Source organism: Haplochromis burtoni, unplaced genomic scaffold, assembly GCF_018398535.1.
Source record: "Haplochromis burtoni strain Fernald_Lab_line unplaced genomic scaffold, NCSU_Asbu1 Contig_27, whole genome shotgun sequence".
In the NCBI taxonomy this organism is placed as follows: Eukaryota; Metazoa; Chordata; class Actinopteri; order Cichliformes; family Cichlidae; genus Haplochromis; species Haplochromis burtoni.
In genome coordinates this window covers 1275194-1291929 of record NW_024582388.1, presented here as the reverse complement: position 1 = coordinate 1291929, position 16736 = coordinate 1275194, and the positions used below count along the sequence as shown (strand labels likewise).

The window sequence follows — 16736 nt, the reverse complement described above, 5'->3', positions numbered from 1 at the left end:
GGGGTGGGGGTGTCCAGATGTGTGACATCACCTCTCATTTCTGCTTGGCTAGCCTCTTTGTGGCAGCCTTGTCTTTGTGTGTGTTTGTGAGCCTATACGATATGCATGAGTATTCTAACAGCTCCACCCGTTTATCCCGAGGGCAAAACGGGAGCAAGAGACATAGAAGATGGCGACACACAAAAACATCAATGGGCATTTGACTGTGAGCCATGCATAATTAGCAGGTTTATCAGCCAGCTGTGAAGAAATCGTATTATTCCTGTGTTTGGATTTCAGTAGGAAGAGGAGGGAAAAAAATCCTTAATGAGAACAAAAAAGACCTTTTGTTTTTATTCAACGGGGATTGAATGCGATTGGGAATGGATACGCTCCTCGATCGGCAAGATAGGAGTATATAGCCCAGGTTTATTCTTGCACACGCCTGAGCGCTTCCAATTTTCAGAGACAGGCGTCCCCGGGATCTGATTTCATTTCATATTGTTGACAAAGAGGCCAAAGCCGGTCTGCCTCCCTGCTGAGAAATGCAAACCAGATCACCGCCTCAGTCTTATGCTGTGCCAAGAGGGAGCGTGTACATGTGTGGTAAATACAGAAAGATGTATACCGTTCTGTATTCCACTCATGCACACAGTGGAGCATGAAGACAGAGAGCGGGAAAAGGTGACAGAGTGAGACTGACAGAGGAAAGGGGAGATGGGGCAGGGGTGTCATGACATGTGGTTGCGACACCCACGCATGCACGCACAAGTAAAACCACATGCCAGCTGTTGCAGCCAGCCTTTGGCGTTGCAAAATGGCATTACTTTGGCTCACAGATCAACGGTGCTGATCTGTGATAAAGATCCCATTGCCCATCATTATTTCCAGTGGTGGCCGTTTATTTTCATTCATGCCTCCTTGTTTAGGAAAGGGTCTCATCCAGAAGAGATCTGGCCTTTGCCGAGAATAAACGCTGTTTTTATGGAATGATACTGTTATTAAAAAATAAATAAAAAGCTATGCTCATCCACTTGACGCTCATCAGAGCCGTGACCTTCCAAATGGAAAATGTAAAGCCTCTGACTCCAAAGGATGTTATGCTTCTCAGTCAAACAATACTTAGTGTTCTGGAGAAACTGCAGCCGTGTTTATCCAAACAGAGCAGTTTATTAATGGAATTAGTGTAAAAGTGAGGGTATGCGGCCACAGGATGTTGCCTCTGACCGCTGGAGCGCGACGGTAGTTCATTAATCTTTCAGCAAAGCTGCCTGCAATATTTATCAAGGAAGGGATTTATGTTGATAACAGTGGATTAGAGTACTACGGTGAAGTAAGAGAAGATAATGTATTAAATGTTGTATATGTATGGTGAGTGCGAGGCGACACGCACCAGGATGTGTCTGCTTAAACATAGTTGGCCTTAAAATGAGTTTGAAGGAGAAATTACACAGATGGCTTCGGGAAAGGCGACAGTAGCTGTGAACAATGTTTTCCTTCTGGACTTTTCATGCTTAAAGTGAAGAATTAAAAAAATATCCATAATAGGGTACTGCTATGATTTTAAATGAACATCAAATCTAGGATTATAATCTCATTACGAGGTGTCATTATCACTTAACATAGTTTTTTTTTCTTTTTTAAAAACACAATACTGAGGAAGAGAAACGATCATTTCCTGACTTTCCAAGCGCTTTAGCGTTTTTGGAGGGGCTCATTCTTACTGTACATATGATACAAATATGTAAATATATGTAATCTGTTCAGGGATGCTGGAAATGTCAACCCTGGAGCTAAACATTTCACCAACCTCAACCCTTAACTCACACCAAATGCATTAAAGCAATAACCAAAACTTCTCAAATTTAGAAAAAAACGAATAGAGGAAAAAAAAAAAACACCCACACCCCAGCACACTTCCTGGAACAAGAGTCGCGCATCTCATGCAGATCAAAGGGAATTAAATTAAGGGAGAGGAAAGCAATCATGTCATATCTTTGGAAGAGGGTAATATGATCTGTCCATCCTGACACTGAGAGTGTGTGTGTGCAGCTTTGTGGTCTGAAGCTGACCAGCTACGACCCTTTTTCTTACTCAGATGGTTTATATATGTATATATAAATTTAATCTGCCTTCACTACTGTCACTGGGCCATTACGATGAATCAGACGTAATCGGACAGGCGCGTACACGAACGCGCACACGTAAAACCACACATGCGTCACTGCTCGAGATCCATTACACCGGATTACAGATCAAACAGTCGCAAACTCCAGGACACTTTTCATATTAGACAGACGCACGAAAATCTCTTGGTACATATCGATTGTTGAACAGAAATAAACATCAAACGCAATCGTGTCAAGTTCTACATCCGTCAGTCTTACCGTGGCAGGGAGCTGTACTGTCGCTGCGCCTGGGTGAACGAGTCTCTCTCCTCCTGCCTCTGTCTTTGCATCTGCACCTCGACCGACACCGAGTGACGGCCTGGCTGGCTGTACCCGCCTGGACCGTTGCTGCTGGTGTTTGACTGAAAACATGAGAGCGGCAGCTCAGTTAGAGCTCAGAACACAATCACCGCGCATATAATCAGAGACATCCTTTAGTTGTCTAGCTGCTACACTTTGATGCCAATCCACAGAAGATACTAACTAATGAAAATCACAGAAAATGTCCATTGGGTTAAAAATATTGCATAGAAATCGAAAATATTTTGCTGATCTCAGTGCAAAACATGTCTTGAACCAGCCCTCATTTCTTTATATTTTGCTCCCAAGGGGCCACACGTTCTTGTAATCTTTGTGGTCTTGAGCCAATGGTTCTTCCGGCTTTCTGAAGGTCTTTCAAAGTCTTTCTCTGGACTTTGGCTGCTTTTCCCTCATTTTCAATCCAGTCCTTGTATCTGAAGTCACTCAATACTTATCTATCAATCATTCAAGCACCTTAAAAAGGCACCCAACTCGAGGGACGGGCCGGTGTTTTGTCTACACATAACAGACAATTTAGCAAAGCCGATTAAATTCTTTAGCTGAATGTGTAAAAAACTGCTAAAGATGACACTATTTCACTGTGTGGAGTGTGTTCTTGAAAATAATTGAGGAAACTGATAAGTAGAGGACAAAAGAAGAAGGAGTAAGTCTAAAACACTACCTAGAGTAGATGAGCAGTATCTGAAAGTCACGTCCTTAAGAAAATGGGGCGGGGGAGAGATCCAGCAAAGACCTGACACAGGACCTGATAGATGCATCCTGGCCCTTCATCCATCTACTGTTCACTGAAGCCTCATCAGAAATAGTCTCAGTGGAAGGGTGGCTGTCAAGAAGCCATTCTTAAGGAAGGAAAATGGGGAGAAAGGCTGAGGTATGCCAAATTATACAAGAACTGGACTGACAATCTTATGGAGGAGGTCAGGAGAGGCCCAACAGTGTCTGAGTGTAAAATACACTGGAGCCTCCGTCACAGTTTGGAGCTGCATTTCAACCAGTAGTGTTGGCAATTTTAATCCACCATGCAGTACCATCTAGAAGAGGGGTTGGAAACTCCAGGCCTCGAGGGCCGGTGTCCTGCAGGTTTTAGATGCCACCCTGGGTCAGCACACCTGAATCAAATGATTAGTTTATTACCAGGCCTCAGGAGGACTTCAAGACATGCTGAGGAGGTAATTTAGCCAAATCAGCTGTGTTGGATCAAGGACACATCTAAAACCTGTAGATCTGGAGTTCCCCCACCCCTGATCTAGAAAGTCTCTGATTCAGCATGTCACTGACGCCAAACACCAGTCATGGATTGGCCTCCCCATAACTGAAGCTGTGCGGATCATCTCGACTGAGAAAAGAACCAAAGGCAGCCAACATCCAAGAAAAAGCTTCGCAGGTCCTCCAAGAAGCCTGGAAAACTATTCCTGAAGACTATTCAAAGAAATTAGGATATCATGCCAAATATCGACTTTCAAGCTTGCTACAATTGTACCAACTCTATGTTTGCCTTCAATACTACATTTCAATTTGTGATTGTACACATTTCATTTAATTACTGACTGCTGCCCATTTGCTAGCAAAATATAAAGAAATGAGTGGTGGCTTGAGACTTTTGCACCATATTGTAACTAATAAAGACATTTTGTTTATGTACTATAATTACATAATCCACAGATTTTAAAATTTGGTTAAAAAATGATGTATAGGAATCTTACAGAATTCAGAGATATTCTGCTGATCACAGTGCAGGACACTGTCTAACTGCAAATGTGTCATAAGTAACAGAACTGTTTCTTCTCAGATTAGTTATTGACACAATCAACCTGTATCAAAGTGTTTTGAAATATAAATAAGAGCTAAAATGTCTCACCACCTTCTGTATCACCCTTTGTGGCTCTAACATGAGCATAAGTGCTGCTGGAAATGTCCTTGCAACAAAGCAAAATTGTCAGTAACGATGTGTTGATCAGAGCACTGCTTGTACTCATAAAAGCTAATATGACTCTGGGACTTGTGGGAGTTTTACGCTCCCAGTGTTAAATAAATACTGATGACTTTTTTGTGTCCCGTTAAATATTTATGGGGCTGAAGAGCCTCAAGGAATGCACGAAAGACTAACATGCCAACATGTAAAGTGAGTAGAAGAATTTTGTTTTTTATGTGAACTGATAATCACTGGAAACTCAAACTATATACATCAAATACACATACATGGCACATGTATATACAGCTGTGGCTAGGCTACAAAACTGTGGTGAATTTCATGCTGTTAATATGCAAAATCCTTAAAGAAATTTTTTTTTAGTTTTCTTGATAGGCCTCTCATAAATTAGTGTGGCGAAAACACCACATTGCCTGTATAATAGCACACATCAATACATATTTTTATGAAAATGGCATTTTGTTCTGAAAACTAAACTGCCACCGAGTTATATTTGCACGGACATCTTGACTTAAAATAGAGAAAAGAACACACGATCCCTCGGTACAAATTCAAAGCATGAAAATCACCACAACTTGGAGTTCGAGTTTCCTCACAGTAGCCCAATAAAACTAGCAGCCATCCCTGACACAAGATACCCTCACAAAATCTCCCCATCGCACCCCTCCGCCCGCCCAAGCCCAAACCGCAGACACTTACCAGCAGTTAGTGGGGCAGACACACCCTGAGCTCGTCTCTTCTCAGGTCAAAATGAAGGTGAGTCACACAGACAGACAGGGAGGGAAGGTGATGTGAGAGAGGAGGGGGGAGCCATGCTGGAGACTCAGAAGGGTTACACAATGAGATGTGATGGATGTTAGTGGGTGTTAATGAAAAAGACAACACCTGACATCGTGACAGTCCTCCCCATACACGAACACCTCCTGCGTTCCTGTTATCGGGCTGTGGTAGGTATGTGCACTCAGACACAGACAGCTGGGATAAATTTCAATTTTGTGGTAGCAAATAGTTCATGACTGCATACAACGGCGTGATTCAGATAGGCACGTACACATTTTTACTGCTCAACTGTGAGAATTTCTTAGCCCAAAAGAGGTTGACTATATTGAAACAAATGCCTTCGTATTATTCGTTGCCCCGGCATGCCTACAAAGAAAAGTATCAATATCTGTTCCCTAGTAGCGATACTTACAGGCAGGGGGAAGAAATAACCCTGACATTATGGCCTTGCAATTCCTCTCCATTTTTTCTTGATGAGATATATGTCCTAGGCTGCTGCAGTTCAAACAGGGATAATAGCACACATTATGATACACCGTCTCCTTAAAAGCACTCACCAAAAGAGACGTAGCAGTTGCAAACTTGTGATAGAAGCTCAAATCTTGCATATTTTTGCGTGTTGGTCAATGCTAATTTGCCTAGGAAAGTGCACACACCTGATTAGCAGATATTTCCTCCACTAATTCAGAAGTTGGAAAGGTTGTACCTTTTTAGCCATTCACAATCTGATAAATGCTTCATTTGGAGTATAATTAGCTTTTAACCTTAATCCCCTTTATTGCAACTACAAGCCTAATTCATATCCTTAACCTGATCGTAACCATAACCCAAACATTGTTAAAATATGCAAGGGCAGTGCAGATCATACTGGACCTCACAAAGGCATACACACAAGAATGCATACAGACTCTCAGAAACCTCAAGTTTCACCTCGAGGTTCAGCCCACACTTGTACCACAACCCCTCTTCCTGCAATGCTCATTAGCTGTGTGGGTGCAATAACTGTGTGCAGATTAGTTGCAACACAAAGCCAATCTAATTACTTTTATGGCTGTGCAACGTATTGAGAGCCTGGTGGGAGCAGTGTGGACATCAGTTGGTGGGAAGGCCATAAAACGATTAAGAGTGCTAACGAGGCTCGCCTTTATACCAAATGAAGCCGGGGCAATCATCTCTGGCACCGAGTGGCGCTGGATTGTGGTTCGGCTGACAATAAAGGAGGAGTGAGTGCCTATAAAGCCCGTATTCCACATGTGAATTTAAAATGCTCATAGGAGAAGTTCAGGCTTAACATTTTTTCCCTCCACTTGAGAAAAAAGAAAAATCCCTTCAGGGAGTGCTGAATATTCTTGGGAATGTTTTCTCATTCCTAAACACAGTGATTGCAGAGGGGAGTGGAAAATACCCCGAAGGAGGCCAGATAATAGCAGCATTAAAATGTTACAGTAAAATACAAAAGGCAATATCGTACCATTTCTAAACCCCCAACATCAACTGAATGAACTCCTCAGTTCCCGTAGTGGTATAAATGAGTGCAATAAAGCTCGGCGCGGTGCTGCCGAGAGGGTGAGCATCAGTCATCGTTGATGGAATTAGACCGTTCTACCCACAATCCTCTCCTGCTCCCCAAACTATGGAGAAAAAGGAGGAGAGGGGGCCCATCACAAAGAACGGATATATTGACCCAACGCATGTGGCTACATATGGATGGCTAAGAAATAACTGTTTATTTAGTCATCCATATTTAGAAAATGTATAATTGGGTGGATGAGAAAGACAGCTGCAGATATCAGTCGTATCAGTATGGTGTGACACTGTGGTCAATAACTCCCAGTTTAAAGAAGAGAGATAACAGAGTGAATTAGGGCTGGATCATTCGAACACCAACTAATCTCTCTGTTTTGCATTAATTTGTAGATTATTGTTTCATGAAATAACCAAAAGTATAGTCTTCTTTTTTAGGAGGTGGATAGTACAGCACAAATTTGAAATTTGCAATGGTTAAAAACCAGATTCCCACAATTTATATTTGGCAAGTTTGCTTGAAAATGTTAAAACACTGAGCCAAGTTTTTGTCCATTAATTCAATAAATCTACTCTATTAGTTATTCCAGCAAGGAAAACCACTGCTGCCCCTATAAATCTACATATGGTGAACAAAGGCAACTCTATTTTCATTTGCATCATACAGCATTACAATTTTCTACTATAAAAAAAAGCAGTAGCAAATGGCACCATCTCACTGTTCTGGCAAAGACTAAGTGGGGCAGATGTAGGTGAATTAACAAAAAGGACGGTGGCTCCTTGAGGTTTGCAGCACATCACTCGGATGAAGCAAGAAAACGTAATAAATGCACGGCAGAGGTAATTGAATTTCAAAGAAACGTTCTCCTGTTTTCCATATGGCCCACAAGTATGGCCAGAGCATGAGTCTAATAACATGCAATTACTATAGAAAGCCTGAGTGTGGGCTGCAGTCTGACAAAGTAAAAGGGATTTAACAGGCTGTGGAACTGAAAAGGATTGCTGGGAGAAATCTGTGCTTGTCAGGTTTATTTCCAGACTAATTAAGCTTTAATAATAATACACTTGACACAAAGATTTTTTTCATGTACCAATTTATCGGGTAAAAAAAAAAAAAGAACAAAACATTGTAGCTGATGGAATATCTAATTTTTATGGGTAACTAACACTACTTTCCATGATTTCGATGGCAATAGAAAGTACATTGCAACTAATATAAGAAAAAATGCTGCAACGGCTCTTTAAACGAGAGCACGCTCAGTAGCTTTTCAGACAAAAGGAGAGATGACCTACGCTCTTCTTTCCCACACGCTGCTGCTTTTCCTGTACAAAGCTGGTTGGAATGTGCACCAGTCCATCTACCCCATTTACACACAGGACACTGGTTAATACTGCCAAATGCAAAACACTGCTGCACACATTTGTTGGGCTTATTAGTTAGAAAAGAAAGAGCCAGAACACAGAGGATATGGTTCATGAGCTCTCACTTTATCAATTCATTTCAATTATAAGTCACAAGGGTTAAATTTTCCCATTGCACATCAAAAGACTGAGCAAAGTTACAGTGGGAATTTCTAGTTTATACACCAACAATTAAAAAAACAAAAAAGTTCATACAGAAATATACAAAAACATTTGTGCGAAAACACCTTGTAGAGGGAAAACGCTAACAAGGGCGCTCAATGTTATTCCTTATGGACAACACACTGTCTGGTATGGGACAACCCACATTTGTGCTACCTACCACCATAACACACTATTTAAAATTATATGTATTGTGTTATATATATTAGAATAAGTTGGGAGGGACTGTGTGTTAAAACAAAAATGTGTGTTGTCCCGCACTCAGCGCAAGTATGTGAAGACATTTCATTTATAACACACACTCTACCAATTACAAAAAAAAGGAATAAAAATGATGTATAAGGTTTAAAATCTGCTACAGTTTTCTACTAGAGTTCATGTAAAACCAAGTACACTTGAGGTGCAGCGCCAGGAAGCAAGAAGGACTAAAATAAATACTAAAAATATGACAAGTGATTGCATCAGCTCAAAAAACTTTGAAGGCATTCAGATTTTGTTCGCTTATAATTACCCCTTGTTGCTTCAGAATGCACTCGTTATCCTTCTCCCCAGCTAATGCAACTTTGATTTAAAGCAATGTCCGTTAAAAAGCACATAGCTCTCACTTGAAACTGTAAGAAGGCACAGGTCGAAAAACAGGTGACCCCCTATACAAAGAAACAAAATGGAAATGACCCAAATCCATGAGGTGGTGGGCGGGTCCATGTGGATGACTGACACACAGAAAATGAAGACGATGGATCAGTACAGCAGGTCGTGACAGGTGGGTGGGGTTAGTGATGGTTGTGTCAGGAGGTGTGAGGACTCCTGCATGCAGACGGTGTTAGCATTAGCACAATTAGCCATGAAGGCTAATGGAGGTTAATGGTAATCCTCAAGTGTAGAGGACCATCAGTCTCGTTCATGGCTGCTAGTAGTGGGGTTAGTGACGGTAAGCACCATTAGCCACAGGTGCAAACACTGTTAGCATTCTCCTCAGGCTAGCACTTGAGTCTCGGCCTGGTAGATAGCGGTCGTTTCTGGACAGTCTTACAGTTTAGCCGTCTTCTCGGCCCAGCAGCGGATTTTAGTTACAGGCCCCAGTGATTTTAGACACTCACCCAGGGCTGCTCGAAGCTGTAGGTCCTCCTGCGATCATCTGGGTCGTCCGGGACATTCTGGGCCTGCTGAAACTCTTGCCTCAGCCTCTGTATCCGGTCGTGGTTGCTGGGGGTTAGTCTGTTACTAGGGAGAGAGCAGGGAGAAAAAAGAGAGAGGGTGGAGGGAGATGGATGAGTGTGAAAGGTCCATTGTTAACAAGTGACCTGATTCCATCAGCAGGCAGAAATGGCCTGCAGGATGATGTTCTTTAAAGTCCAGCGTGTTTTGTCCATGAATTGATCAAATGCACTGTTGACACTGGCAAAGCACCCGGATTTACTCAACCCAGATAAAATGTAAAAAATGTGATAAAGTGAGGCCGGAGCCAAGAGCGAGCTTACAGCTGAGCCAACAGCAATATGAATCAAACTAATGTGCTTCTGATGTATTATTCAGAACATTGAACAAAGACTAGTGGTGAACGGTGAGTAGTACTCCAACATCCCCACGCCCCCACCCCATCCTTCCCATCGCAGCCTTATATCATTCATCCACTGCGCTGCTATTGTCTTTCGCAGCCCTGTTTACATCAAACAACGCTGCTGTCAGTGTAACTTCCTCATGGTACAACGAGTAAATACACTCACACTGGTCATTCATAATAACTCTACAACTGCAACTATATTAGGAATTACAGAGTCTGAAATGCTCAGCTATAACACCGTGAAGTGTGTGACTAAGTGTGGGACTAATAAAGGTTTATCTGACCTTATTTCTCCTCATATACATATATATACATACACAGATACACAGATAGATACACAGATACACAGATACACAGATAGACAGATACACAGATACACAGATAGACAGATAGACAGATAGACAGATAGACAGATAGATAGATAGAGTGAAATTTAGATTTTGAAAGTTAGTCCCTTTCACCAACGGTTTGGACCATGCGTCATAAATCAGTCCTAAAATTTAGCCATTTTATTTCCATTGACTTTTCTGCATTTCACCATAAAGGCTTTTGCGTCCTCATGAACACAGAACGGAGAGAAATCTATAGACCTAAATAGAAACGAAACGATGGGGTAGTGTTAAATTCACATGGCCTCCTACAGAGGAAAGTAATTAACACATTTTCCCTCTCACACAGTGTGAATGAATAGAAGTGTTGGACTCTAAATGAAGGAGCAGCGGGTGACTGTGACTCTGAGCTTGACTTTTCAACTTTGCAACTTTTGCCAGGAAATTCCTGTGGACTTTGTTATCTCTCAAACTCAAAAGGTCCAGCCTGCAACCTTTTCAGCTTTTTCAAATCTTCTCCTGACTGAAGACGGGGAGCGTTAGGGTCAGCATAAAAAATTCCAAACTGCAACTGGTAAGGGTTATGATTAAACTAAAGTTAAAAAAAACATAAAATGCACGCTGTGCATATGCAAAAAAGGAAGAAGAAGAAATCCCAGAGCAGCTGCACATTTAGAATAGACTTAGAATAACAGTTTGTCTTTATTAGGTCAACGTATGACTCTATGTAGCATAAAATTACTGCGTAATTCATTTCATCCATCACAAACAGCCAGAAAGAGAGCCCTAATGGCATAACCTAAAACACAACAGCACCACCAACTTAGCCAGCTATCAACTCCAGACACACAATAGAAAAGCCAGAGGCGGTCAGCCTTGTTAAAGACCAGGAACCTGCCATATGCAATCCAGCTAATCTCCATGACATGTAACACAGCTGCTTGGCCTTTCTGTAACTCAGCTGAACTGATGTGTGACCTTTTGACTACGGGTCAAAAATGCAATGCCAGCTTTAGCAGAAAGGCTCATATCTAATGTATGTAAACAGATGCCTGTCCAAAACAAAAGAAAGAAATGGTTTGTTTTTTTTAAATGTAATGTTTGTCAGATGGAAGCTGTTCAGTCTTCCGAGGCTCAACCTTGTAATAAAAAAATCGTATCAGCTGATATTACAGAATCCTGCCCGAGAGACTAAAGAAAACAGGAACTCAAATAAAGGGATCAAAGATCTCCAATCTTTGACAAAACGCTGTAAATCAATCAAAGAAAGAGCAACACAACAATACAACTGTACTGCCAAAACACCCCAGAGACCAGGAAGAACAGCAGGCTGAAATTTAGCCTGAGATGAGCTTCATCGTCTGGACAGACTCACTCAATATCTGGCACTACTGTATGAGGCTGAAAGGTCACTGTGAGGCTTTGTGGAGTGGAGTGTCTCTGGGACTCAATAAGAGGACTGTGGCTTGCTGACTGGGCTGCCAGCAAAGCTGTTTACGCTGAGATGCACCCTGCCTTTCATGGTCGGGTGTGCCTCCTGAAAAGCTGTCTGTCTCAGCCTTAAGCCTGGCAAGGAAGGAGCTTTGGGAAGATGTAATGTCTGCACTGTGGGCAGACTTTGACGACGCTACTACAATATGCCCTAATGCGGCGTGTTCAAGCAGAGGGATTGCTCAAAAAGAAGCTTTGAGAATAAAATCAAAACTTGTGTCTTTTTTAAAATCCTTGGCTATAATTTGGGTCAGGAAGTCTGTAAACTCTGTGGTAACTTTGACAGATGCTTAAAAAGAAGAAATGTTTGGGGGGGAAAGCTTTACCGCTGACCTTTTCTCTGCCAAATCGCCATCTAATCAAGTCTAAATCGAGTGATAAATCCAGTTCAATCACTAGGCAGAGGGATGACATTAACATTACAATACCAAGAAAAATCTGTAATCTGCAAGTAGCAGATATCGATTACGTTGTTTTTAACAGCTTGAAAATACTGACTTTTACTTTTAACTGATCCAGATAATGGAGGCCCCGAGTCCAAACTGTAAGCTTAATGAGCTTACAATATTGATTCAATGCATAAATGGTATGACGTAAGATTATTCTCTTCAATGTGCTGCGATTAGCTGTTAATTTTGTGTATCACTCTGTTAAGTTTGCTGGCAGCAGCAGAGTGACGACTTAGAGTGATGTCATTTCTACTTAGTAAACATTCTTTAACAAATTACAAAGTGCAGCTTGGAGTGATCATTACCAAAAGACCAGAGTTTGCTGAAGATGCATCAGAATTAACGTTAATTATAGCTCATATAATCTTCTTTGGGTTTTTTTTTGTTTTTTTAAAACAGAAGTAAGCAACCCTGCAGGTTACAAACAAGAATACTGGCACTCGGTAATGCAAAAATACTTATGTATTTATCACAATATACATTTGAAAATTTGCGATAATGATATAACTGACGATATAATTGACACGAGACAAAATCTCCACAACTTTATTAGTGCAAAAAAAACCCCATCAATGTATTTTCACTTAAACAAGCAGCTGTTTTTTATGTGCATTAAAGTTATATAAAAATTTAACAGTGCAAATGCAAATTCCTCGCTGACAGTTTAACCAAAAGGCATTTCCAGTGGAAACTGGCCGACATATCCTCAGCATAACCATGTAGAATATCCACAAAACTGAAAAAGAGGTTATACACACACAATATGATAATATTATGTTGAAGCACAGTACGTATCACTCCACGAGGCTCCTGCCTACGGCAGCCGTAATGCACCGACAATCCATCAAGCGGTGCGGCTTCGTAGCTTAGCAAAGTCGTACTAAAAACATTTGACAGATTTTCGAGGGCCGTGTACATAAAATCATTTCCAGGTCAGTAAGCACAACCAGAATTCATACATAACGCACACGGGATTACAAGGGGCACTGTCGATTTTCAGAAAAATCAAAGGATTGATTTGAAGTGTGCCGTATTTCCCGAAAAACACGGTAATAACGACGGCCCGCTAGCATACTCTACCAAAAATAGTGCTTTGTTGTGTATCTGACGGACGAAAGCTAAACCAGTTCCACACTGAAGTTGCGGCATTTTTACAAACCAATTCTGGTTCATCCGTTTCATTCAACGATCCGATTTCACCCTCTCATTCTCCGTCGCCGCCATGCTTTTTCCGCCATGTGCGTATGAAAACAAAGGCACTGCACATGCACATTATACCCATATTCTATCGCGATATTTTATTTTCTTATCATTGCCTAACATTATACCGGCATTACCATGAACGGTTGACAATGCTGTGGTCTTAGAGCTAAGGAATACAAATTCAAGATTTAGGTCTTTAATAAACACAATTTATTCTTGAAATCTGGCCTGTGTTGCAGGCAGTCTTTTTGATCTCAGAGCCACAATATGTATGAAAAATGCAGCCAAGACACTCAAAACAAGAACCCAAACTTTATGAGCAAGATTGATTTAAGGCAGGCATACAAAGCCTTTGCTTTATTTGGCAGGGAAGAGGACTTCCAAACTAATAGGATTAGAAGATATGGGCTGTCACCTCAAAATCCCACATGACTCTGGCACTGCTTTCACAGATCCCAATCAAAGCATGCCAACAGAGAAAGGGAAGGTGCAATGTACAGTAAGTGACAGAGGCAGCTGATAGGCAGCGCTTTAATCCTGCAGATTACAAATGAATGGCCTCATTCACAATGTGCGCTCTTCCCATGTCTTTAACATCCTTCAGACCTACCAGCAACTGTATAGGGGCATAAATTTTACAACCATCGCTTAGAGGACTTGGCAACCTTTAGTGGATCGATGTGCTCTCGAGATGAATGCAAAGCAGCGGGTGTCCGCGCAGTTGAGAGCACTAAAAGAGAAACGACTGGAAACGACCTCACGGCCCGCAAAGACCATCTGAGCATGTACAGCCTGCTGAAGTTCAGAAGCCTACATGGTGGGAAGATTCAAGTGGATCTTGTGTCTGTTTTGTGACGAGGGCCCTTGTGGCGAGTGGTTACAAGTGGGGTGACCTTGAAGATACAAGAGCAGCATTGTTGGTTCACACTTCAAAGTATTAGATGAATGCATCGCCCTGAGCCAAATGCACCACCGTGCAAACGAAAACCCCAGCCAAGACTACTCAGTGTCTTAAATGTTAGTGCCTTCAATTCGAGCTTACTTCATTACACTCCTTTAACTTAAAGGGCATCTTTTGCCCTTTAAGCAAATTAACAGTTGCTGACTCAAAAATAAATCTCACCTCCCTTTTAATAACGATAGAATATCACAGAACGCAACCCCTATCTATTTAATTTGGCAAAAATCCTCACTTCATAATAATCAACTTTTTAATTAAAAACACCATCTTAATTAAACATTTAATTAAGCATGGGTAGTCATGGGATTCCCATCTCTGATGTGACTGTTGTACTGACTAGCTCGGCAGCCTCTTAAATAAACATTTACGGATGTACCGATACGCGCGGTAAGGGGGAAAAGTGCCCACACGTCCTTCTTGAACGCAGCAGATGTGGTGGTTAGTTATCAGATGGGTGAACTAGGCCCTACATCCTCTGACAAAGAGGGAGTAGCTGGTGGCGGCTTTCTCTGGTGTGAAAAATGAACTGAGATGCTGGAGATGATAATCCAGGTCTATTGATCGAAGGCTCGCAGACAGCTAGAAGGGAGACTGATGCTCTCGCTAACTGCTGCTAGCAGCTAACTCTCCATCTGTGAGCCACTGTATGACAGTGTCCCTGTTATCTACCGCAATAAAGCAAGAGGGATCGACTCTTTTTACACTCTTGTACAGATCTGCGATAGCTGTTAGATACTTTAAAAAAAAAATGTAATTTTCTAAGTGTATTTCTGATTACAATCCAACATTCATGACAGCCCCCGTATTTATTTTTGTGGTTTATCACAACACTGAGAGCTAACACAATTTTATGCCTTGATTTGCTCTACATTATGATTTAAATGGTTTTACTTTTTAAAAAACAAACCGTCTGCCATCTCTGTCGACTTGTTCTGGTTGGATGCTCATAAAAGCGCGTTTTAACAAGGGAGCCCTTCTTGTGGCATTTTTTTTTTATTTGTAGAGCTTCTAAGGAGAGACAAAGTTTATTGTTTTGAAAGTAATTTTCTTTCCTGAGTGTTGTTCACTGCTGCTACTGTGTAAATGGTGTCTCACGGGCCCATGTGGGCTGTGTAGTCGATGAAATAAAATATTCTCAAAGATTTTCTTGATTTACTTTTTAACGGTTTAATATCTAGATTTCTATATTTTTCTGTGATGCCAAATCTTTTCCAAGAAGCTGACTCTATATAGATGATGTGGCATTACTGAAAAGACAGAGGATGAGAGAGAATTAGCTGAGATGACCACTCACAGCCTAGCTGGTGTCTGCTGATGCACTGGAAAGATTAGAGGTTCCAAGAGGCCATCGAGTCTGTGCCATTTAGGCACTATTAGTCCCATCTTGCCTTTATTCTGGATTACACAGGTTTAACATTGAAACAGAGAGAGCCAAATTGATCTACAGAAACATGGCAATTAGACACCAATCGATACAATATCACCACAGTTAGCAACTCATTATCAACCCCCAGGTGTTTACTTCATGATGTCAATGGACTAAGTGAGACTAAAGGAACTGCACGTTGATGAACTGCGCAAACAAATCAGTTAATATGCAGAGGAAGAAACAGCCAAGTAAAATGTCTCATTCTATGGAAAAGCTCGTGTTGACAGGGAAGTTAAGAGGCTAATGAATCCAGCGAACACATTCTGTAACCCAGGCCGAAGCAGACACCATCTGCGCGCTCGCGGACCGGCTCGGATCAAACCGTTCTCTTCACAGAGTGCACAGCATGGGCACAGCGCCGGCATGCTGTGCCAAGCTCAGAGCCATGAGTGTGCAAAAGTGTGTGTGGTCACCGGGAAAGAAACATGGCTCTTTAGTTGACTTTTTGCCACAGAAGAAGCAGTCACTGGGCTGCATTAAGAGCTGCAGCTATGGAGATGGATTTGAATACACGTGATGAATTCACACGTGTCGCATTTTAGGTAAACTTTAAGGACCAAAAATGGATACAGAAGCCGATCTAATGACTAACTTGATTTACTGAGATTCATTTTGGGTCACTTCATCATTTAAGACTTTAACTTTGAATCCTGTGCATTTTTTAAATCCATTATCATTTTCCTCAAAATGATGGAAGACAACTTTCCAAGAAATGACTAATTTCTTACAGCACACAGATACCCTCCTGCAACTTACAGTAGCAATCATTCTGAGCCTTAGCAATCCCACCGGGTGTCAACACTTGTGCAAAGCAGACAGTAAACATTGGAATCCATTGACGGAACGGATTGAATTTAATTGGCTTTCAGTTTTATAAGGCATCTCTATTTTTCCAGGGGAACTGCTGGTCAGAAATGTGGGTGATGGTAATATAATATTTGACTGATATTAATGCAAGGGTGAGCACACACACACACACACACACACACACACACACACACACACACACACACACACACACACA

The 16736-nt window shown here is 41.5% G+C and overlaps 1 protein-coding gene across 10 annotated transcripts in view; it reads right to left on the bottom strand.

Moving 5' to 3' along the window:
• pard3ab (par-3 family cell polarity regulator alpha, b) overlaps window positions 1-16736 on the bottom strand; it is a 249552-nt gene that overhangs the window by 6328 nt on the left and 226488 nt on the right. For 9 of the 10 annotated variants that reach the window (XM_005918019.3, XM_042219040.1, XM_005918020.3 and 6 more), the window contains 2 exons: window positions 9387-9510; window positions 2367-2509 (listed from right to left, as the gene is read on the bottom strand). In XM_005918019.3, coding sequence (XP_005918081.1) covers window positions 2367-2509; window positions 9387-9510 — 267 coding nt within the window. Of the gene's footprint in view, window positions 1-2366; window positions 2510-9386; window positions 9511-16736 lie in introns of those variants that run through there. The other variant, XM_005918023.3, reaches the window with a different exon arrangement.